The sequence below is a fragment of the Heterocephalus glaber genome, unplaced genomic scaffold (genome assembly GCF_053883595.1).
Source record: "Heterocephalus glaber isolate CG9 unplaced genomic scaffold, H.glaber_assembly_v1.0 deba00001472, whole genome shotgun sequence".
Classification (NCBI taxonomy): domain Eukaryota; kingdom Metazoa; phylum Chordata; class Mammalia; order Rodentia; family Bathyergidae; genus Heterocephalus; species Heterocephalus glaber.
In genome coordinates this window covers 7,347,213-7,371,453 of record NW_028258315.1, presented here as the reverse complement: position 1 = coordinate 7,371,453, position 24,241 = coordinate 7,347,213, and the positions used below count along the sequence as shown (strand labels likewise).

The 24,241-nt window shown below is 44.6% G+C and overlaps 1 protein-coding gene across 2 annotated transcripts; it reads left to right on the top strand.

The window, feature by feature from the left end:
- The first annotated feature begins 332 nt into the window (after nt 1–332).
- On the top strand, nt 333–24,060 carry Ssr1 (signal sequence receptor subunit 1). 2 transcript variants are annotated; one of them, XM_087181165.1, is made up of 8 exons: nt 333–539; nt 2,511–2,623; nt 5,759–5,846; nt 6,975–7,237; nt 10,290–10,366; nt 10,953–11,031; nt 12,943–13,036; nt 13,322–15,378. In XM_087181165.1, exons 1-8 carry the CDS (start codon nt 461–463, stop codon nt 13,357–13,359), a joined length of 831 nt encoding a protein of 276 aa, XP_087037291.1. In that variant the 5' UTR covers nt 333–460; the 3' UTR covers nt 13,360–15,378. The 2 variants fall into 2 exon arrangements, with proteins under 2 accessions (XP_087037291.1, XP_004847788.1); XM_004847731.4 differs by lacking the exon at nt 13,322–15,378 and adding an exon at nt 17,875–24,060 and having other exon boundaries at nt 334–539.
- Nucleotides 24,061–24,241: the final 181 nt, after the last annotated feature.

Below are 24,241 nucleotides of genomic sequence, written 5' to 3'. Positions count from 1 at the left end.
GTTCCGGCGCCTGCCTTGCAAGCGCAAGGACCCGAGTTCGATCTCCAGTACCAAATAAAAGAAAAAAACTTATCTAAAATATGCAAAGACTACTGCCAAGGTCCAAGCACCTCGCCATTCAAATAAAGTAACCCCTGACGATGCTAATTAATTGGGAAAGGGGGGCGGACCGACCCAGTGCCAAACCCCAGGTCACCCACTCTCGCGGAAACATGAGTTCCCGGGCCCTGGCCACGTGACCCCCGGACAGGCGGGCGGTCAGTGAGCCCCGCCCCTCAGAGCAGAGCAGCCACGTCGCGTTGTCCGGAGGCCCAGGGAGGGGCGTGACCAATGCCCGTGCGTGGTGCGTGCCCCGCCCCCGCCCTCTCAGAGCCCGGATGCAGAGTAACGCCATTACCGCCGGAGCCGCCGAGAGCACTCGCGGACGCACACTGGCGCTGGGCACTTGAGAGGCCGCGCCATGAGGCTCCTCCCCCGCTTGCTTCTGCTTCTATTGTTCGTGTTCCCTGCCACCGTCTTGTTCCGCGGAGGCCCCGGAGGTGAGGCCGAGGGAGAGGGCGGCGGGGTTAGCCGCACGGAGACGCCGGCTACGGCAGGTTGGAAGTCGGAGGGGGTTCGGTCTGCGGGGCTGCGTACGCCTCCCCGGCCGCGCTCACCTCCTCCCAGCCCCGGGCTGCAGCCCGCCGCGGCGCTGCTCCTGCGCGGGCCCCAGGGTGCCCGGGCGACCTCGGTCCCTGGCCGGAGCGGGCGAGGGCGGCGGGCTTGGCCGGGCCGGGGCGGCCTGCACCCCCACCCCGCTGGCTGACGTGTCTTTAGCGTCCGCGCCGCGAGGCCGCACTCATTCATTGCCCGCACTCTTGCTCTCGGCGCGGCTTTCCTGTTAGAGCATCTTTTTTCTGGTCGTCTGTCTCATCAGCTCCTGATCACTGTGATCCCAGTGTGTTCCCCTGAGGCTTGATTTCCGGCAACTCCCCGTGTTCTGCCTGGTTGTCAGCTTCTACTCCCAGGCGGACCGGAGTCCTTGTGGGACGGCTCTCTTCCTTCTGCCCTCTTTCTCTCCTTTCGGTTTTGGGTACCCATTTTGTGTTGGTTGAAAGCACCCTATGTGCTGGAAAAGTCTACTTAGGGCTTCACCTTTTCTTTTTAAAATAGGTTTATTCATTCCCACTTGGGATAAAGAGAGCTTAGATGACAGCATATAAACAGTGAGGAAACTTGACTTCTTTCCCTGTTATTGTCATGAACTTCGATTTTCTGATTTGGAAAGTGAAGAATTAGTTTTAAGTGATCACTAGGATTCCTTTCCATTTTACAAGTTTAAGCAGTGTGTGTGACATAATGAATGATAATTTTCAGTATTCCCGGGAGAGGTTTGGCAAAGAAACGTGAAGCAGTTGGCCTCTATTTAGTGGCTAGCTTAACTTCAAATGAGTGTGTCAGAGATTTTTAAAGACTGGGTTTTGAAAATGACCTGTAATTTATGAGTGTACTATTGTAGTCCTTGTTAGCGGGTAAGAACCCAAAGACATGAAAAACGCTGAAAATGTGTGGTCCTTAATATATACCGCTTTTCCTGGGCATTGCACACGCGTCCCTTCCTGCATTTTTTTTCCCACTGAATTGCCACATCATCCGTTTCTTTCTGAGAAGTAGTGGAGGAGTTGCTAGAACTTTGAAATGCTTCTGAGGGTCTCACCTGAAATAGATGTAATTTTTAGAGTACTTTTACCTAAGAAAGTATGATTTATAATTTCTTGGCATTAGTTATATTTCACTTTATGACATTTAAAAATATTCACTTTATGATATTTGAAGCCATATGCAGAAGTAATGGAGTCTTCCTTTGCTGTCAGCCCTGAAGGCATCAATGTATTTTTACTAAACAGAACGTTTCCAGTAGGCTGGTTTCTACCAGGCCTATGATACAGATATTTGTCCCTTGGAATTACACAGTGCTACCAAATTCTAACCATTTCAACTAGTCGGTTCTGATAGCAGTGTTTCTTGCCTAGATATTGAGATACCTTTTTTTTTTTTTTTAGACCTGAGAGGTTTTTGTTGTTTATTTTACATGGTAATGATAGGAGCTACATTTCACCTCTTCTTACTTTTGCAAAAAAATGTTTATTAATTTGTTTAACCAAAATTGTTTGAGTTTCTTTATTTGGGTTTTAGGGCATCTTTAGTTTCTGAAGTTCATTTTTCCAACTGTTGGAAACCTTTTTTGTTTTTTTTTGTTTTTTTATTGGTACTGGGGATCAAACTTGGGACCTTGAGCTTGTGAGGCAGGCAGCGGAACCACTGAGCTAAATCCCCGGCCCTGGGAACTTTAAAAAATTACACTGCCTTTCCCGTTAAAATTAACATGCCTTTGGGCCAGGGATTTAGCTCAGTGGTTCTGGATCCTGCCTCAAAAGCGCAAGGTCCCAAGTTTGATCCCTGGTACAAAAAAAAAAAAAAAAAGTTGGTATTCCAAGTAAAGTTCACTTATTTTGTATTTTACTGTTCAGGCTCATTTGCTGTGGCTCAAGATCTTACAGAGGATGAAGAAACAGTGGAAGATTCAATAATTGAAGATGAAGATGAGGAAGCCGAGGTAGAAGAAGATGAACCCACAGATTTGGTTAGTGTTTTACACTATTTGATGCATCTAGAATGTGTATAATCTAGAATTTTTCTGTTCTTTCTTTCTTGAGATAGGGTCTTGCTTTGTAGTGGAGGCTGGCCTTGGCCCTCCTGAGTGCTGGGATTACAGGTGTGTGCCACCATGTCTGGCCTACAGTTTTTATTTTATGGACAGGTTTGACATTAAGTTCTTACTTTTGGAGGTTTGTTATGATCAAAGTGTGTTAAAGTTGGAGAATGGGGTTAGTCCTTGAGAATGGAGAATAAATGTTTTCTGGAGTAGAAAAGCCATAGTACGCACAAGGAGCAGCAATTCAGGATCATATGCACGTGGGTCACAGACCTGGGGTCCATGGTGCCAGCCCTCTGGGTTCTCTCTCTGGGTCTCTTTTTTCCAGATTTTTGCTCTGTTGGAGTTGATGTTGCTGGGACAGTGTACATGTGTCTTGGTGGCAAGGTGAGCAGACAAAAAGTAATAAAATATGTCCAGTGAAGAGTAAGAGGGTTAAAGATGATCTCTCAGAAGTCACCCAGTTCTGAATTTTTTACTGTATAATTATAGTATGAAAATGAGAGTATTGGGGTGGAATCATCATTGCAGCATATGTCTAGCTAAATTCATTGCCTCTCTGGGATGCCTGTGATCTATAGAGATTTCTTCCTTTTTGTGCTGTATTTGAACCTGGAACCTTTTTTTTTTTTCCTCTTTTCTTGGTACCGGGAATTGAACTCAGGATCTTGTGCTTGCCAGGCAGGCACTGTGTCACTGAGCCACTTCCCTGGCCCTTGAACCTAGGACTTTTTGAATTTCTAGATTTTTTTTCATTTTTTCCCTCAAGATTAAGCCACCAATTCTCTATTTTCCTGGTATTTTAGTATCAAAAGATTAGCCTTGAATATAGAGTTCTTCTCTCTCTCTTTTTTTTTGTTTTACTTCATTTGATGACATATGCCTTCCACCTAAGCTGCTCTTATTTTGTTGATGTTTTTGAATTTCTTTTTTTTTTTTCTTGGTACATGGCATTGAACTCAGGACCTTGTACTTGCAAGGCAGGTGCAGTGCCACTGAGCTAAATCCCTGGCCCCTTGGGGTTCCCATTTTGATACCTGGGCACATGTTATTTCATCTGAATAGGATACCTCTAGTCTCCCTCTTCCTCCCTTAGGAAACCTTTACTGATTACCTATGTGTCATGTCTTTTATGTATATTACCCTGTCAAGGATTATGTTTGTTTTTTGTTTTTTGTTTTTTTGGTACTGGGGATCGAACTTGGGTCCTTGCCACTTGCGCAGCAGGTGGCAAAACCACTGAGCTAAATCCCCGGCCCTGTCAAGGATTATGTTGAAGCTTTGCATCTTCAACCCAGTTTGTTTGATGAACAACTTTAACTAGATCAGTATAGTTGCTATTTTGTTGTTGGTAATATTCTAAAAGTATAAATGCCACTTGTGGTTAAGGTAGCTTAGCGTGGTGGTGGTGAACCTACAGCACACATGACACAGCAGGCTGTTTGTTATCATTGAAAGCTCTACAAGTTTCACCATCACTGGCTTAGAGTGACTATTAGAAGGGAATTTAGGATTAAAGATGATATTTAGGACTTTAAGTTTGGGACATGTACAGAAACTTAGTAATAAATTACATTGTTAGAATCATCTTTCTGAAATTACTTGGGCTGGGCATGGTGGCACATACCTGTAATCCCAGCCCTTAGAGGCCGAGGCGGGTTGATCCCCATCTGGGCTACGTAGTAGTTCCAGGCCAGCCTGAACTGCATATCAAGACCCTATCTCAAAAAAGAGAATAAAAGACATTGCTTGGACTCTCTGGCACTGGAATGTAGTTATGTTTTCTGCGTTTTCTCTTTAATCATGATTTGTCTTTAGTCTCTTCTAAGGCTGACTCTTGCAGTTTGGCTCTTGTCCCCCTCTTACCCTGGGAGAACTGCTTAGATTATTCTTTGCTTATGTAACTCAGGCGCTACTCCTCTGGGTTGATTCTCTTAGGCTGACCTGTGCTTACATACTGTTCCTTCAGCCTAAGCTGCTTCCTGCTTTCTTATTTTACCGCTGCTAGTTGCTTTTTGAAAGAATAACCAAGAGGGCCAGGGATTCAGCTCAGTGGTGCCACGCCTGCCTGGCAAGTGCAGGGTCCTGAGTTCAGTCCCCATGGTTGGGGTAGGGAGATACCAATAGAGTTTCTCTAATGCTCAAGTCTCTCCTGTGGTCTGGTCTAGTGTAACTGGTCTTGGTAAGGTCACCAGCCACCTGATTGCCACATAGCTGGCCTGTTTTCCAAGGTTCTGCTGCTTGGGTCTCTAGTATTTGCTGATTACCCTTTCATAAATCCCTTCAGATTGGCTTCTGTGGCACCCCTCTGTTCCTTCCCTTGGCAGCTGCTGCTGCTGTGTGTGTGTGTGTGTGTGTGTGTGTGTGTGTGTGTGTGTTGGGGTGGTTCTGGGGATCAACCCAAGGGTGCCCTACCCCTGAGCTACGTCCACAGCCCTTTTTCATTGTTTTCATTGTGCGTCACTGAGTTGTGCAGGCAGAACTCAAACTTGGAGTGCTCCTGCCTTTGGCTCCCTTCCCCATTACCATTGTATTATGTGACTGATTTTCACAGGGAAACGTTCCTGTTAATGAGGATGCTGTCACAGTGCTTGGGAATAGCGTGGGGAGTTGTGGCTGCTGCCCAGAGCCAGCCTGCTTGGCATCTTTTTGGCAGTTTCTGCACTTGCAGAGTTGCGAAATCTTACCGTCACATCGGACTACTGTTTAATTCTTTACAGGGAGGAAGTTTACTAAGCCCTCCTCCAAAACCTTGCAGTTCAAAGTATGGTCAGAACTCTAGCAGTGTTGGGCTTCCCCAGTGCTTGTTAAAAATACAGAATTTCAGGCTTCACCCTGACCTGAGTCAGATGGCCAGATCCCCAGGGATTAGCTTGTACATTCAGAGGCACCATCCTGGAAGTCTTATTTAAATGGTGAGATACGATGAAATTCATACCACTGATACCAACAAAGCTGTGAAAAAGCAATGCTTTGTCCCAAAACTAAGGAAATTTCTACACATTCAAATGATGATGGCTTTCTTCCCCGTTAGTAATCTCACTTTAATTTTGTGTTTCATAGGCAGAAGATAAAGAGGAAGAAGATGTATCTGGTGAACCTGAAGCTTCACCAAGTGCAGATACAACTATCCTGTTTGTAAAAGGAGAAGGTAATGCAGAATTACTAGTTTTGATTCCGATAGAGGAATGTCTAAATGTCAACCTTGGCTTTTGGGGAGAAGCATTATGCAAATGAGTATTTTGGGAAAAGATTATACATGTGAACACTGGTATCTGTATAGTAGTATTACTGTCTTTAAGGTGAAAAATAAAAGCTGTCTGGTTCAACTAAAAATTAAAATGTCCATTTCAGTGGTACTCTTAAAATTTTTAAAAACTGTTTCAGCAAAGTGATTTGTTTCAGCGTTTAAATATTAGTAAAATACTAAATCTTTCCAGTTATCCTTTGGTTAGAACCTAGTTTCATTAAACGGAAGTGCAGGTTGAGTATCCCTTATCTGAAATGCCTGAGCTCAGAAGTGTTTTAGATATTAAATTTCTTAAAACTTTGGAGTATTTGAATATACATAAGGAGAGTGCTTGGGCATGGGGCCCAAGTCCAAACAGATACTCCCTTGTCGCATGTATACCTTGTCCCCAGAACCAGAAGGTAATTTTATACAGTATGCTCGGTGCCTGCGTTCTGAGTACATCCTGTCACTTAAGGTCCCTTGTGGAGTTTGCCACTGTGGCGTCAAATGAGAGCTAGAAGGTTTCAGATTTTGGAGTGTTTCCGATTTTTAGTTTGGGAATATTCAGCCTGTGAGATAATGGCTGATATTTACGGAGGCCTCTGCGGCCCTCCTGGTACCAAATAAATAAATACATAAAACCCAGAGAAGTTACCTGTGCAAATACATGAAGAGACAGCAGGAAAGTGTATGGGAGGTGACACTCTCCTATTTATCCTGACGGGTTGTTTAAAATGAAAACCAACACTCCTTCCCTTCATCTGCGTGGGTGACATGCTGTTACCCCTGTGTGATAGTCTTGGCTCCAAAGTACGCAGCTCTTTCTTAGACCACGCAATTGGGACGCATCCTGGGCTGAGGTTGAGATGTCCCGCTCAGTCCCTGCACGAGGGACGCTGGAGCACAGACATGTGCCGTTGAGAAGGGCTCCAAGGCCAGGTCCACATGCGGACACAGCAAAGCGTACAGAAACCCACTGGCAGTGTCTGCATTTCATTTTGTACTCTGAATGTGTTCTGATCTTCTTGTGTCTATTTTGCTTCTCAGATTTTCCAGCAAATAATATTGTGAAGTTCCTGGTAGGCTTTACAAACAAGGGTACAGAAGATTTTATCGTTGAGTCCCTAGATGCCTCTTTCCGCTATCCTCAGGACTACCAGTTCTACATCCAGAATTTCACAGCTCTTCCTCTGAACACTCTCGTGGCACCCCAGAGACAGGCAACGTTTGAGTACTCCTTCATCCCTGCAGAGCCCATGGGCGGACGGCCCTTCGGTCTGGTCATCAATCTGAACTACAAGGATCTAAACGTAAGGCCTGCTGAACTTCCTTTTTATTTGAGGGTTTGTTTTTTTTTTGGTACCAGGGATCGAACTCGGGTCCTTGCGCTTTCGAGGCTGGCACTGGGACCACTGAACTAAATCCCTGGCACTTTCTTACTATTTTAAGGTTAGAGATGACTGGGGACAATTGACATTTAATGTTTTTCTGTTATTCAAGTGTGTATTTTGTGATTAAAACAGTAATAGACAGCAGGGATGCAGAGCTGTGTCTTTCAAGTCTGCCGTGCAGTGGGGGCAATGTTTGGAAACAGGAATGAGAACGGCAGGTGACCATGCCAGAGCTGTGTTGCTAGGTGATGGGAGTGACTGGAGCTGGATCCTCTCAGGGAAAAGACAGTGCACCACCACCAGTTTAGATGTTACTGTGTATTAATTAAGGGATTTGTTCCGTGCCACCTTTCCTTGAAAGCCTTTTGCTCACTTTACTGTGGTGAGATCTTAAGTGTATGCAATGACTGAGTCAGAGAAATCCACTAAAATCTTTGCTGTTGGGCATTGACCTGCAGGTGCCAGCTGTTAGGTCCTCTTTTTTTTTTTTAATTGTTAAAAAATGTTAAATGAATTTTTAAATGAATTTTATTGGTACATTTTAGGTATATAATATAGTGATATCCATCATTGGAAATTTGCACCTTTACATAATCTCTCTTGGCTCTTAATTTTTTCCCCATTCCTGTGCCCTCCCTTCAACCCCTCCATCCCTCCTTATTTACAAGGATTGTGATTCCATTTTTTCATTTTTTCATATTAATTCCATTCCCTTCTTTACTTTCCCCTACCCCTCCCACTTCCCCTTTGCCCCTTTTCTTTCTATTTCACGTTATCTATTATACCTTTTAGTCCTCATTTACACTTTCAGTTTCTCACATTAGAGAAACTATTCAGTATTTACACATGTGTGTCTTATTTCACTTAAGAGTATCTCCTCAATGTGCATCCATTTACCTATAAACATCTCTCATTTCTCATTTTTTTATGGCTGAGTAGTACTCCATTTTATTAACAAGAAACACATTTTCTTTATCCAGTCTCCAGTTGATGGGCAATTGGGCTGCTTCCAAGTTTTAGCTATTACAAATTGTTCTGCTATGAACCTGGGTGCAGGTTCACTGTGGTATGATTCTTTTAATTCTTGTTTTTTGTTTTTGTTTTTGTTTTTTTTTGGTACCGGGGATCAAACTTGGGTCCTTGCACTTGCGCAGCAGGCAGCGAAACCACTGAGCTAAATCCCCGGCCCTATTCGCTTAATTCTTTGGGGAAGATACCCAGCAGGGGAATAGCTGGGTCCAATGGGACTTCCAGTCCTAGTTCTTTGAGGTATCTCCATACTGATTTCCACAGTGGTTGCACCAGTCTGTACTCCCACCAGCAGTGGAGCAGGGTTCCTCTTTCCCCACAGCCCCGCCAGCATTTGTTATTGGTTGATTTCATGACAGCAGCCATTCTTTCTGGAGTGAGGTGGAATCTCAGTGTTGTTTTCATTTGCATCTCTCGAATGACCAGTGATGTTGAACATTTTTTCATATGTTTATTCGCTATTTTTACTTCTTTGTCTGAGAAATGTCTCTTCATTTCAGATGCCCATTTTTGGATTGGGTCTTTAAATTTAGGAGGTCTGATTTTTTTTTAAGTTCTTTATAGATTCAAGATAGTAGACCTCTGTCTGAGGATACCACCCTGAAGGAGCCCAGTCTCATCTATTAGGTCCTCTTCTGATAAGCCAGTCTTGGCCCTTCCCTTTTCTGAAAGTTTTCCTTTGGGAGCTCATTCCGGCTTCTCATCCATCACTCAGTGTGGACATGTTTACCTTATGTCTGAGTTAAGTTACCTGTGCTGCAATTTAGTTTTCTTTTTTTGTTTTTTTAATGTTACTTTGTAAAGAATTTTTTTCTTCCTATCTTCAAGATACTGTATTAAACTTACTCAATTTTATAGTTCAGTAGCTTGAAGAATTACATATTCCATCTCATTTTCAAGTAGAATTGAATTGAATCCATCGGTGTCTGTAGTTTCAGTTCCAGTGAGCATTATTTTTATCAGTGTGTCCTCATCCGGGGATTGTCAGCAGGAAGGACGGTGAAGGAGTGGAAGTAAAACTTGCACGGTTGCTGTTTGGCTGTGCGTGGTCGTTTTGAAAGAGCAATGCCGCCTTTGCGTGGAGCATTACCCATCGAGAGCAGCTGTCTTTGTGCGCCCCGTGATTTCTGATGTATTTGAGAACTGAAATCTTATTGAATAGGATTGTTCCAAGGCTGTAACAGGAAGATACTAGGTGTAGAAAATCACCAGCCTGGGCCGGGGATTTAGCTCAGTGGTTCCATCGCCTGCCGAGCAAGCACAAGGTCCTGAGTTTGATCCCCAGTACCAAAAAAAAAGAAAGAAGAAAAAATCACCAGCCCACGTATTATGAAGGAATTGGTCTCCAGCCCCTTGTTGGTTTAGAGATGAGTCGAGTCTTGCAGGTTGAACTGCCACCTCCCAGTGAGTAGCGAGGAGCAAGCCCAGGCCTTGGCGATGAGCAGGTCCCTGCCCTTTCCTTATTTTTAGACAGTCTTGCAAGTCAGCAAGTTCCCCTGGCCAGTTAATTCTCCACATTATCTGCTGTGAGTCCTGTTGGACACATTCGTGCTTCTTCCTTGCTATGGAGGATGGCAAACAACAGAAGCTGCAGGTGCTGGTGTCACAGGGGCCGTGAGCTTGCTTTCTTTCTGTCAGTTTTACTTCATTTTTACTCTGCTTTCCTGGTTCCTCAGCTGCCACCTCCCGCTTCCCAAAGAAAGCGGATGATAACTGCGGTGCACTTGCTTTATTGGAACCTTGCAGCATTGAGTCCCTGGCATTGAATAGTGTGCTTATGTCTGATGTTAAGTCTTGCTGACCTAAGTGAGGAGAAAGCTGTATTAAATCTGTTAAGTAACAGTTTTAAGAAATCTTGAAAGCATTTATTCTTTCAATGCTTTTCAGGTTTTTGTGGGAGTTTTTTAGAAATTAAACTAAATTAAATTTATTTTTTAAACAGGGCAATGTATTCCAGGATGCTGTCTTCAATCAAACCGTTACAGTTATTGAAAGAGAGGATGGGTTAGATGGAGAAACGTGAGTGAAAGTTGCCTGTGATCTTATGTGGCAGGACGGGAAGGTGTGCTTTGATTCTAAAATATTTATTCAAGGGTCAGAATGGAATAGACTACAGATTCAGTGAAATCCTTACTCACAGACCCAGCTTTTGGAGGGAAGATAGTTGAAACTGACAAAGTCTGTCACAAAGGTGGCAGCTGGCTTTCTGTCATTCTTTTCTCAGACCAGTCTTAGCCTAAGCTGCATTTTATGTGCCTCCAAAATTGCTCATTTTATGTAAGTTAGATTTTATTTTGCAAAGTGTTGTTCTTTCTGAATAATGAATCATTTACTGTGAACTAAGAAAAAATTCAGTGAAGTAATTTTTTAATCCAGTTGTGCAAAATAATGTAAAATTGGAGGCAGAAAAATCTAGTGCATTTATTTTATTTATGCATTTATAGAATAAAATTTAAATTATTAAATAATTTCATCTTACTCCTTTTCCCCCCAAGTTGCCTGGGAAGCTGACATTAGTTGTCTACGGTGTTAGGGTTAGGGCGATAACTGACTGTGATATTCTTTACGAATTAAAGCCAGCTTGTATTTTCTCCTTTTATGCCAGAATCTTTATGTATATGTTCCTTGCTGGTCTTGGGCTTCTGCTCGTCGTTGGCCTTCATCAGCTCCTGGAATCGAGAAAGGTAATTACAGCGAAGTACATTTATGGCCTTACTTCAAAAGGTGTCACAGTACTAAGCACAACCTGGTGCTTCATGGCTCCTTATAGATGTAAAGGAAGTAGGGCAGTCCATTTCCGGGTCCTCTGCCGTCCCACAGGAGCTATTCCTCTTCCCCAGTAAACTTTCCCTACTCTTAAAAGTAAATAGGTAAAAATGAAACCTGAGGGTGAGACCTTGGGTGCGTGACTTTGTCACATTGAGACTTTCATACACATGCGCGGTTAAGTGTCCTTTGCACCCTTCAAAGGGACCTTTCCTGTCTTACTGTAAGTCTAAATTATGCTAGAATTTTTTCCCCTCAAACTCAGTAAGATTTCATTTTCTGCATATTACAGTTTTTTATGGGTGTGTTATTCTCTGCAACCCAGCTTTTATATTTGCTTTAGTAGTCTTAATATGGGGATAACACCCCAACCCCCAGCCCCTGCTACTAGGGAGTGCTAAGCTACATCTCCAGTCCTGTAGTAGTATTTATTCTTTTCTTTTCTTTTTTTTCTTTTGGTGCTGGGGATCGAACTCAGGACTTTGTGCTTGCCAGGCAGGCACAGTGCCTCTGAGCTACATCCACAGCCCTCTATTTTATTTATTTATTTATTTATTTATTTATTTATTTATTTATTTATTTATTTATTTATTTATGGTTTTTTGGAGACAGGGCGTCATGTAGCCCAGGCTGGTCTCACAATGATCCTCTTGCCTCAATCTCCTGAGTGCCAGGGTTATAAGCTTGCGTCATCACACCCGGGTTTATTTTTAATTTTGAGATAGTCTTGCAGGTTTCCCAGGCTTGCCTCAACTTGTGATCCTACCCCAGCCTCCTGAGTACTTGGGATTACACTCGTGTGCCCCTTTGCTCCCAACAGGGGTGATCTTTCATTAGCAAATGAGTCCTTTCATTCGAAGAAGAAATAATGTGGCTGCAGTTGTTCTGCTGGTTGAGCTTGCGGTTTTGTGACTAGGCAGTAAGTGGCCACCCCAGAGCGCTTTCCACAGACTTGTCTGGCCCTAGGCCCAGTGGCCGACATTGCTGGGTCTGCGTTCTCCGCCTCCTCTCCCCGAGTCCTCCCTCACCCATGAGTGAGGAGCCTGTGGGAAAGGGTTACTTACAGTTTGTGTCAGATACAGAAATGCAATCCGCTGGCCATCTTGGTGTTTGTAACTATCAACTGTTTTCATAATAGTTGGAGTTTTCACTACAAATTTATGTATTAGGTATAATTACATCCTCTGTTTTTCCATGTAAGTGTAGCCACAGTTTAGTTACTCTCTGTATGCAAAATCTTTTTTGGACTATTGGATTTATGGACTATAAATAATAGGTTTTTTTGTTTTTAAATTTCAGAACAAGGCTTAAAAAAGTGAAATCATATTTTACATTCTGGTGGTTTTGTTGCCTAATACTGTAGGGAGAAAGTTTTAGTTCTTAGATTCAAGTGAGATTGTTAGTTTAAATGAGATATTATATTTTTATCTGTGCCAACTATTGATTTCTAGATTATAATATAAGACTGTGTGTATGCAACATTTCAGTAATTACCTTGAATCTTATTGACTGTAGACATTTATTCTTTGAGGTTTTATTCCCAAATGGAAAGAAAATCATTGTATGGATGTTCTTATTTTGTTCACCTCTGTTGTTCATGAACCTTTATATCAAGGATAAAGGTATTTAAATCCCAAAAATAATAATTTGTAAGGATTTATTCTTTATAATTCCATAACGATTTTACTGTTTAGTGAATATAATGTTTGAGTTAGTATGATTTAAAACTAGAAAACAACAGTAAAATATTCACACTGAGTTTCCTGGTCAATATTTAAAAATTTTAAACTGTGTAACGGAACTCTAAAGTGTGTGTTTGTGTTCTCCAGCGCAAGAGGCCCATTCAGAAGGTGGAGATGGGTACATCGAGTCAGAATGACGTTGACATGAGTTGGATCCCTCAGGAGACTTTGAATCAGATCAGTAAGTAGTCTGACGTACTGGTGAGAAGTCTTTCTTTTTGATGAAAATTAAATGTTACATTTAGCAAAAAATACTTGGGTCAGTACTGTTTAACATTCATCTTTTCTGTTGTGGAGGATGTGGTACAGTGATTAGTATGGACTTTAAAGACTGATTTTGTTTGCAGTAATTTCTGTGCTTTTAATTTAGCAATACTGTACTTTCAAATCTGCGGTTGATTTGGAGATATGTGAATTTTCTGTATTCCTAACCTGTTTCCTGTCTCTTTCTTTCCTGTTGCTTCAGTGCAGAGTAGAAGAGGTGAGGTGATTCATTTTTTTTAATGATGTTTGCCAGTTTTGGGGGGTTCTTGTGTGAATGATTTATGGCAAGTTTAATGAACATTAGGAACAGTTTTCTTGGACTAAATTTTACTGGAAAAACTACTATTTGGAAGAATGAGCCTAAAAGATTATCTGAGAATTTATGTAACAAATATGTATTTTATTACATAGCAAGTTTGAATACTAATTTTTGTAAAGGAATGTAGAAATTTTTTCCAATTGTTGGACTTTATTTTATAAACTTTTATTATAAAAGAAATTAGCATCATTATAAAAAATTGTAGAGTAGTACAAAGCTAGGACTGTTTGGTCACTTACATAGTTCCTACTGGAAAAGTAGAATAAATATTTAATTCTTCCTTTTACCAATATTGAAAAAAAAAAAACTACTTTAAAATCCCACCCCAGTGGGCGGGGAATTTAACTCAGTGGTTCTGGTGCCTGCCTCGCAAGCGCAAGATCCCAAGTTCGATCCCTGGTACCGGAAAAAAAAAAAAAAAAAATCCCACCCAAGTGGTGATGAAATAATTTTTCTCCCCTGGTTTGGTTGTCATATGTAATCTTGCATTTTATGGAATTCATGTGTTTCATCCAGTCATATTTTTATACTCAAATTGTTACAACTTTGGCTGTTGAGACCCCCTTTTGGGCCCTAATCTTTTGATCTTAGAGATCTAATCCAAACTTATTTTGTGTCTTCTCTTTCCTAGGACTTCTTGAAGGGTCCTAGAAAGTAAAATGTATTTTACTTTTGACATTTGGAGCTGGGCATGATGGCACATGCCTTTAATCCCAGCACTTGAGAGTCCAAGGCAGGAGGATCACCATGAGTTCAGGGCTAGTGAGCAGTTCAAGGTCAACCTGAACTACAAAGCAAAGACCCTGCCTCAAAAAAAAAAAGAAAAAAAGCTATCTGGAATGTCTTTAATACTGGGCTCGTTGTTTATGAGCCCTTGAGCTAGATATGTTTTAAAAATTGTGAAATTGGGCTGGGGATTTAGCTCAGTGGTTTCACTGTCTGCTATGCAGGCACAAAGACCTGAGTTCGATCCCCGGTACCAAAAAAAAGAAATGTGAAATAATGATTTTCAGTTCTGCTGTAGTAATAATTTTAGAGCCTGTGTCTGAAGTCCCCCTCCCGAGAACAGTGGGGTCAGACTCGGCATTCACAGGGGTGACCTGAGAGCAAGTTCAGCACAGGCTGCAGCCCCAGCTCTCGAGGGCCTGGGTGAGTGGCACTGGGGGACCCAGGGGAGGAGAGGTCACGTCTCTGCAGTGGTAGCAGAGGGTTTTCTTAGAGTACAGCGAATGAGCCCGATTACGGGTGCCTTAGAAACAGCGCTTTCTCTCAGAAATAGGACACGGACTGCACGTGCTTGAGGACAGAATGAAGACAGCCAGGAGCAGGGTGGGAGCGAGGGAGCAGAAGGTGCCCTGCCCAGGCCCAGGCTGACACGTCCTCTGCCCTCCTCTGCCTGCCTCTCCCCTCCTTGGGACAGTGGAGCCCATTGCTAAGCAGGTTTTTCCTGATAGTTTGGATTTCAGGTTAGGATGCTTCAACTTCACCCAAGGTTTTATTATTTTTTAGCTATAAAGTGATGGACGAGCCAATTTTCATTGAAAAGTATAGAGACTTTGCTTGATAATAAGTGTTTTAATTGTATACATAGGGAAACCTTAATTGGAAACCGTAAGAATGTAGCTTTAATTCAACTTTCTTACTAAGGGACCAGTTAGAAAACTTGTGATTTAAATATTACTAATTTTTAAAAAACTTCATCTGAAAGTTAGTTGAACCACTCCTGCTGGGGGAGGTGGGGAATTAGGCTGATGTGTGCACAGTCATTGTGCACGTCTTTCTAAAAAATGCATTAAACATGGCAGTAAGTTACAATTTTACTATGATTAATGTGGTGGGGTTTTAAAAAACATCTTTTAGGGCCGGGGATTTAGCTCAGTGGTTCCATTGCCTGCCTTGCAAGTGCAAGGTCCCGAGTTCGATCCCTGGTACCAAAAAAAAAAAATCTTTTAAATGGGAAATGTAGTTATTTTCTTTTTTTTCCTTTTTTTTTGGCACCGGGCATTGAACTCGGGACCTTGCACTTGGAAGGCAGGCACTGGAACCACTGCGCTGGAACCACTGAGCTAAAGCCCCGTCCCCAAATGTAGTTATTTTCAAGTCTACCTCATTCAATGTCATTGAGGAATGTCATGAATTTTACACTTAAGAGAACTTTTTTTTCATGTAGTTTAAGCTTCACTCTTGAAAGTTAAAATAGTTTGATCTTAATTTGTTGGAGTTGAAAAATTTTTTAGGTTTCTTTTGGGAGAGTAGTAAATGGGAGGTATTTCTTATACTTTTAAGACATACACTTCAGTGATTGGTTTGTTTAGATAGAATGCTTCGTCCTGTGGTTTTGAGGCATCGGGGATCATTTTCCCAAAAGCTGAATGACCCCAAGCACCTGTCTGCTGCTTATCTTCCATGTGCCGAGCCCTGGGCAGATGAGCAGGTTGCTGGGCTCGTGGTGAGGGAGCCACGTGGGCTGCCCTTCTTAAGGTCTGTTCCTTGCAGCGCTGGAGCGGGTCTTCACAGGCCCATGTTCATGTATTCCCAAGGTCAGAGCTGATGCAGGCGTTGGAAGTGACCGGAAGTGACCACCGTCCAGCTGCATACTAAAAGTATTGCTCACACAGGCGGCAGTGAGGTTGGAAGGAATCTGTTCAAGTATCACTTGTTTTAAGAAGTTACTTGGAAATTGGTCAGCTGAGAAAGGGCATCAGTTCCTAGTCTGAGCTTTTTGAAAAGTCTGATGAAAGTAGTAGGCTTTCTTCATCAAGAAAATGCATCTCTGCTCAAAACTCAGTTTCAGGCAAGAGAAGAGCTCCCCACACCTATCCATTGCTAACCTGTTTAATATACTAAGGGCAGTTTTCATGTGAGTTATAGATTCAGCCTTAATATTTCAGTCTTTAACACGTAAGCATATTTAAGGAGAATTTTCAGTCTTTAAATGCTAAGGGATTAAATGCATGGCCTTCCTGGAACATGCTGGGAAAGCACTCTACCACTGAGATGGTCACCCTTTTTTGCTGTTTTACTTGGAGACTGAGTAAGTTGCCCAGGCTGTCCTTGAACTTATGGTCCTCCTGCCTGAGCCTCCCACATAGCCGGGATTGCAGGCATCCACCATCCTTCCCATCAGTCCTTAGATATTCTTGCTGAACATTTACTATAAAATTTTAAAATATGGGAAGAAGTATTTTAAATGTGAGCATTGTCTGTGTTTTAGGAACTGTAATAGTTCCTTCCCGTGTTGCTGGTACAGATCGCTGGCAGCCACAGTTTAAGGAGGGGAGAGGTATTTTGGCAGGAAGCGGGGAGAAGGGAGGAGCTGGGAAGCCAGGGACCCCTTCCCAGGCCAGACTCCACCACCTCCTGGCAGCAGGAGCCACCTGCCGAGGCCCCGCCTGTGCCTGCGGGCGATGGGGACACCTAGGCGGCAGCCATGCAGTCATCTAGGAATTTTGGTGGAGAACATCTTTTAGGCAGATTTTTTCTCTTTTCCCAAAATATTTGTAAATAAACCACGTACTTGGGTGAAAGTCTTTTCCCAGCTCTTCACTTTTTTGTTTTGGTGCTGGGGAGCAAACTCAGGTCCTTGCACTTGTGAGGCAGGCGCGCTGCCCCTGAGCGAAATCCCTGGCACTCACGTTTTTGTTCTTTTTAGCTGGAGAAATGATTGGGGAGGGGTAGGAAGGACCTCACCATGTTGCCCAGGCTTATGATGCACTTGCTTAAATGCTCCTCCTGCCTCAGCCTCCTAAAGAGCTGGAATTACAGTTGCATTCCACAGTGTCCAGGTATACATGTTTGTTTTCCCCTCCCTCCCTTCTTCAGTGATTTTTATTTATAATGTATTCCATAACAAGCTGCTCTTAGACCTGGTGGGTAAAGTTCTTGCAGAAAATAAGAAAAAATAGTAATGGTCAGAGAGAAAATATGTCCAGCCTTTTGCTTTCTTTATCAGTAAATAGATGTAAATAGAAGAAACGTCACATAAATTTATTTTCTATTAAATAAGCCCTATCAGGATGTGATAAGGAGATAGGATGTGAAAAGACAGTGCTTGTATGCATGGAGTGGGTTTAGCATTGAAATATTCACTCTTTCGTTCACTTGCTTATCCCAAGTGGATTCACTGATGCGGACTGCACGATCCCTCGTGCAAAGATTAAATCATCACTAACCGACATAAATGTGCTTGGGCTGTGGGTGTCATGCCTTGGGCACTGTTCACGTGTTTCCTTGTGCATGTGTAGATGTGACATTAAAGTAAATTGTGACATTAAAGATTTCGTGTGGTGTCTGCAGCAGTGCAGGTTTCTCCCTCGCTAGGTGCAAAAGCTCCTGAAGGCCGCATTAAAGGTTATCTGAAACCTGCAGCTGGAGGGGAGGCCTTGCCTGCGGTGCCTTTCACATCTGGGAGCTCAAAGCTTTCTCTTTTCTTGCAGACAAAGCTTCTCCGAGAAGGCTGCCCCGGAAGCGGGTGCAGAAGCGGTCTGCGGGATCCGATGAGTAAATGTCCCTGTGCAGCTGTGTGTCTGCTTGCCCCGCCCTGTGCCTCGGCCTGACCCTGATGGGAAGGAGGCGCCTGCTACTTACTCGTGGACTGAGGAGTCGAGTGTGGCAATAACATTGCTCAAAATGCGCTGCATTCATTTTTTTAAAGTAACGAAATTGGTTTTTTTTTAAACCATTAAAATCTGTGTGTGTGCGTGTGTATGTGTGAGCAGTCGGTCTTACCAGAATCACTGTTGGACGACCTGAATCATGCCTTTAGAATACTAAGTGCAAGCCATTGCCCCCAGACTCGGTAAACACTTGTCCCCAGTGTGATTGCAGAGGCCGCCCTGAACTGTCTTTAGGGAGTGACATGTTCCTCCTTGGATTGCTCAGATCCTACCCGATGGCACAAATTAGCCTTTTCTCATTGCTCTCTTCCCCTGGTATTCTAAAGGCACAGGCAGGAGTGGCTGCTTTTGTAGCAATAGAAGTGTTTTGGTATTTTGCTGCTGTTTACTCTAATATGCACCTTCAGAAAACTTCCCAAATGGATTGAAGGAACTTGGGGATATGTCTAGCAACAAAATTGTGAAACATGAAAATTCTGCTGACTTTGATATATAAATCCCAACCCTGCCCCCTTTTTTCTAACAAAAAGAAAATGGTACATTTGTGTGAACTGAGTTGTGTCGTGCGTTGTTGCCTTGGTCCAGGGAGAGCTCGCGAGTGATCTTGCACCTACTCGGGGTTGGGTTTTGTTTTGAAGAGAATTCCGACCTCCTTCATAGAAGCGTTGTTTCCTAGGAAAAGTCACCTTGGTCCACGACCAAGTAGATCGCATTTTAGGGCAGAGTTAGCTTTCCACTAATGCTAATCTACAGAAATACAAATTGGAAATTTTAAAAGTTAAATAGTTGCTTCTTGTCTAATCTTTTGAGTTTTGGTGGTTAATATACCTTTTTTTGTTAATATGCAAAATTCTAAAAAATTAAGCTCTTGGGCCAGGGATTTAGCTCTCAGTGGTTCCGGCGCCTGCCTAGCAAGCGCAAGGTCCTGAGTTCGATCTCCGGCACCAAAAAAAAAAAAAAAAAAAAAAAAAATTAAGCTCTTAAAGACAGACCTCAAGGGCCGGGGATTTAGCTCAGTGGTTTCACTGCCTACTGTGCAAGCACAAGGACCCGAGTTCGATCCCCGGTACCAAAAAACAAAACAAAAAGCATTTTAGGGCTGGGGATGTAGCTCAGTGGTTCCACCACCTGCCTTGAAAGCACAAGGACTGGAGTTCGATCCCCGGTACCAAAAAAATAAAGACAGACCTTAGGTCAAAAATTATAAATTGTATCTCATAAAAGCCTCTTAGAAGGTTACTCCTGCCTAGCTAGTAAGTTATGTTTGGCGTCATTGTCAGGCTGGATAAAGGTGAAGTGAATCCCGTAGGAAAGAGTAAGAGGCTTCCCTCTCTGTCTTGAAGCCGCACCCTCCCACTGGGATGCTTGAAGAGAACGGTCAGTGACGTTTCAGGGGCTGTTTGCTTCCTGACCTCTCTTCCCCTCATCTTGACAGACTCAACTCGCCCTGCTCACATTCACACATAACCCCCAGAAGGAAAACAGCAATGCATCAAAACAGACAGACAAAGTTCCAGGCTGGGTAAGGACTACGCGCCTGAGCCAAAGCCAGTGGCCCGTGTATTGTATAATCCTTAATCCCTTTGAAGGCAGGGCCAGCTGTCAGGTGCCCGGCAGTAGCCTTGCTGGGCCGTAGCTTTTTGTGCTGTTACATACGGCGCTGGGCTTCTCATCGGGGGGTGTTCAGTGGTTGATTTTGAAAGTGTTGCATGATCTAAGTAACTGCATGGCTTTGGCTTAATGTAATGTAATATAGGAGACCCTTGTGCTCAAGGGACATTTTCCAGCTCCTTTTTTTGTGGCTTTGTAAGTTTGTGAAACTCCTAGGACACCCATGCAGTGGTGCACGGACGGCAGTTCAGGGCCTGCTAGGGGTGCGTGGCCTTTGCCGTACGCAGCAGCACTTCTGGCTCTGGGGCGAAGCCAGTGCCTGGAAAGGTTGCTCTGTTATTTGTCACGTTTCTTCCTTAGCATAGATTGGCAGCAGTGGAAACCTTACAGCGTCAGACGCCAGGCCCTGCTGTGGCATCAGCAAGTACTTAGCAGAAACCAACTCCATAATGAATGGAATTCAATTCCACACATGGTTTGTTCAAGCACACTTAATAAGTAGCCTATTTTTAGATGCCTTTAGTAAATACTCGGATAAGCTTTTCTTTGTTCTAATATGGTCATTTGCAACACCAAACCAGTTTCAGAACTCAGCCTTGGAGCAGCGTGGTTTCAGAGTCTGTAGAACGAAGGTGAGGGCCTTGGTAGGACGCTGTCGCCCACCGTGTGAGGAGGGTGCTCAGAAAGTGCAGCCCAGCTCTGTGTGTACGGTCGTCCCCAAGCACTGACCCTCTGAGCGGAGCCAGGGACTTGCAGGCCCAAGGGCGAGGGTGAAGGAAAAACAAGGGGAGAGACATCAACATGATGTTAGGGTTGGAACCTTCAGTAGCTTCAGAAAATGGGGCTTTGAAAGGCAGAAAAGGCACATTTAGGCCTTAAGAGACCATGAAAGGCTGCTGCCTCAAACTATTTGTAGCACATCAGCCTAAAATTGTATTTTGGCTCAGTTGCGGGGGAAATAAATGGCAGGAACGTAACCTGGAAACTTTCATTGAATGTCACGGCTGCTTTGGAGGTACAGTAGATGAAGGTAATCATATGCAAGGCTCATAGATATTCATCTTTTGCAGAAAAGTGGTACTCATATCCCTGGAAGGAAGGAAAATTGGCCTGGTTTTGTGCATTTGAGTGAGGGGCTGGCGGCCTTGCTGTGTGGCCTGGGCGTGGCCTTGGGCTCCTAGGCGCGGGTCCCTGCCTCAGTCTCCGAGCCCAGCAGGGTACAATTAACCAGCTGGGCACACCTCTGACAGCAGCGCCCTGTTTCTGGGCACGATGTGAGTTCCAAAATGAGTCGTTTGTGTACATTTAAGAACATTTCCAGGTACACCTGAGGCTCTTCGTGGTTTTGGATGGCATCATTTATAGCCGTAGAGCTGAAGTCGATAACTTTGCTATGGTGTTCTTAAATGCTGCTTGCTCTGAACTGCCATGTGCAGCGTACAGGCGGGCTCCTTGGTGCTAGCAGCCGAGGATGTCGGGTCTCTGCGGGCTGTCTGCACCTCAGAGATACTTGGGACCGGAGAGGAGCAGTCCGGAAGTGCCTGGCAGGCATCCGGTTGTCATTTTCTGCAGGCTGTGTGCTCAGGTCTCCCAGCGAGGAGATGAGTTGTGCCTAAGGTCACCGTGTGTTCAGTGTGGCCTCCGCTGTCTTCCCTACACTGTGTTAAGGTAGAAATGTTCTGAAACTGCATTTGCACAGCTTGCCCATGCTTGATTGCCAGAACCCTGCGAGCAGGAAGTTGCAGTAGCTTCAGTCCTGAGCCTGTGCCATCTGCTTGGTGCGGGGGCTTGGTCAGTCCCTGTTGAGTGACACACCTGATCTTTAAAAACATATTCTGCAAGACAAACTGAAAAGGTTGATTGGATTTTAAGCTGTGAAGGGGCAAAGGGCCCATCTAACAGGATTTTATCCCTGCCCATGAAGTCGGCCAGCAGTGTCCGGCCCACTCGGGCCTCAGGAGGTGTGTGCTCACCAGGGCGCAGGCAGCACGTGGGCCTCCTGTGAGCGGGGTGGGCATAACGACATCCTGTTGAATCCCCGAGCTGAGGGTATTCTTTCCTTGGCTAGTGAATAACAAGTTTGGGGCTGGAGCCGGGGGTGGTGGCACACACCTGTAGTTCCAGCACTCTGGGAGCCTGAAGCAGGAGGATTGCAAGTTCAAGCCCAGCCTGGGCAATGTAGTAACTTAGCAAGACATTGTCTCAGAAAATGGGGGGTGGGGGTGGATGTGGCACAGCCCTGTAACCCAGCTGAGGCAGGAGGATCTCAGAAACCTAGTGATGGGTAACCAACAATAATAAGGTGAGGCTGGGGATGTAGGGCAGTGTGAAGGCCTTGGGTTCAAACCCAGTAAGTACTGAAAATACAAGTTGGAACTGGTAGAGCACATCCACCCCGGCATCCTCAAGGCCTGGGTTCCACCCCAGCGTGGAGAGCAGCTGTGTGGCCTGAGGGTGGGCGTCGAGGCTGTGGGTCTTGCAGTGGCTGGAGTGGTGCTCAGAACACTTCTGCCAGGTCCCTTCTGCAGCATCCGCAGACCCCAGGGCCTCGTGTCATCGGCCACAGTGTGCCCAGAGCCCCGGGTGCCCAAGTCCCCTCTGAGGCTGGGCACGGCTGGGACAGCAGCACCTGCCGGGGGTGGCCCTGGGCTCCCGACTTCCCAGTGCCGGAAGCCACAGGAAGCCATAGTCGAGCGCCACTTCGGCAGGTGGCCGGGGCTCACCAAGGCGCCCTCCTGGTCTGGGAGTGTGCAGTCCACACCTCGCACCCGGACCAGTCTCACCACTGCCAGCCCCTGCTGTCCCCTCCGCCCGGCCCCGCCTGTCCTCCGAAGTTGGCTCAGCCTTAGGTCGCAGAGAGCCGGGAGAATCTGACTCCTGGGATTTAATGAGTGGTGTTCAGCACAAAAGTAATCAATAAATGATTGCAGGTTTTAGTTCTGCTGTGTATTCCAATTAATTTCAGTTTTCCCCACTTGAGAATCTTTAATTAGAGAACTTCGAAGAAATGTGAATTTATTCAGTTTGGGCAAAATACCTCCGGTTCAAAATGTGTCTCATTTCCTAATCACTGCAAGGGGTTGCCAGGTGTGGTAGGACACACCTTGTCGCAGGAGGCTGAGACAAGAGGATCGCCATAAATTTGAGGCCAGCCTGAACTAAATAGTGAAATCCTGTCTCAAAAAAACCCAAAAAAAAGGTCTTGAATTGGCTTTGCGTGGGAGGGTGGGGACCACCGAGGATTGAACCCAGGGCCTCCAAGCTGAGCCACATACCGGCCATTTCTTTTTATTTTTTATATTGAGAGCAGGTCTCACTAAATCACTTAAGTTGCCTGGACTGAGCTGGGACTTGGAATCCTCCCACCTCAGCCCCCCGAAGTGCTGGGATTACAGGTGTGTGCCACCACACCCAGGTTTTAATTCCAGCACTTACACACTGGAAGTGTGATTTTGGTGGCACCCTTTGATCAGGTTTATTATAACCCGCTCAGCAGCGTGAAGCTTTGCGGTAGTCAACGTCTGAACTGTTACTTGCATCTCTTCTGGGTCGACGCCCAGTGAACCCAGTGAAAGTGGAGGCGGCAACGCCTTGAAACTCCTGGGGAGCAAATTCCTGCTCTTTAAGCGTCTGGACACACGATTGCGCCTCGAGCGCCTGTCTTTCCTGGTGATTTCCACCGCCCGAGCTGCTGCTCACCGGAGGCCACAGTCTGCAGCGGCGGTTTCGTTTCCCTGGCCTTGTCTTGGAAGAGCGCATGTGCAGCTTGAGCTGTGTCCTTGCGTGACCTTGGGACTCGACGTTAGAAGCTCAGAGCTCTTCTAAAATGCTACTAAGCAGAAAAAAAAATACTACACATTTGATTTTAATTTCCCCCTGGAAGTTATCGTAAGAGTTCACGCACCTTTTGCATGACATTTTGACACCTGCAGTACGGGGGTCCCGCAGCTCCCAGGTGCCTTGGGATGAGTGGGCTTCTCCCTCTTGGGTGCGCTGCCTGGGGCCCGAGGGGGCCAGGGAGAGGGCCATGACGGCTTCCTGTCCGCAGTCAGCGCCCGGCTCCGAATCGCGCCTCCTTCGCAGAGAACCCGGCCCGGTGTGTTGAGCTCTGCAGGATCAGACTTTGTAACTTCGTAATGTTTTCAGTCTTTTCTACTGAAAGAAAATGCTTTGAAGAATAAGAACATGAGGACAGTAACCAGCATTTTTATGTCTTCCCTCCAGTACTTAAAACACTCAGTATTAAATTTTTTCCGGTTGATCCAGAAGTCTAAAAAATACGTCAGAACGCTGCAGCAGTTTTGTGCTAGGGTGGTGGGTCCTTCCTCCTCTTCAGAATGTTTGTAATGTGCTTATATTTTATAATGGAAGCAATAAATGCAAATGTTAAATTTACCTAAGCCTCATATGATGAGTATAATAATGTCAGTGGTTGGGGACAACTGTTCTATAGCCCAAAAGAAAATGAGCCAACTCTTTTTTTTTTTGGTACTGGGGATCGAACTCGGAACCTTGGGCTTGCCAGGCAGGCGGGAGAATCACTGAGCTAAATCCCCGGCCCCAAAATGAGCCAACT

Excerpts from the sequence above, each read along its gene's own strand:
- Ssr1 (XM_004847731.4), top strand. The coding sequence starts at position 461 with ATGAGGCTCCTCCCCCGCTTGCTTCTGCTTCTATTGTTCGTGTTCCCT. Across the intron at positions 540-2,510 it reads GTTCCGCGGAGGCCCCGGAG|GCTCATTTGCTGTGGCTCAA; the intron begins GTGAGGCCGAGG and ends TTTACTGTTCAG. Across the intron at positions 2,624-5,758 it reads AAGATGAACCCACAGATTTG|GCAGAAGATAAAGAGGAAGA; the intron begins GTTAGTGTTTTA and ends TGTGTTTCATAG.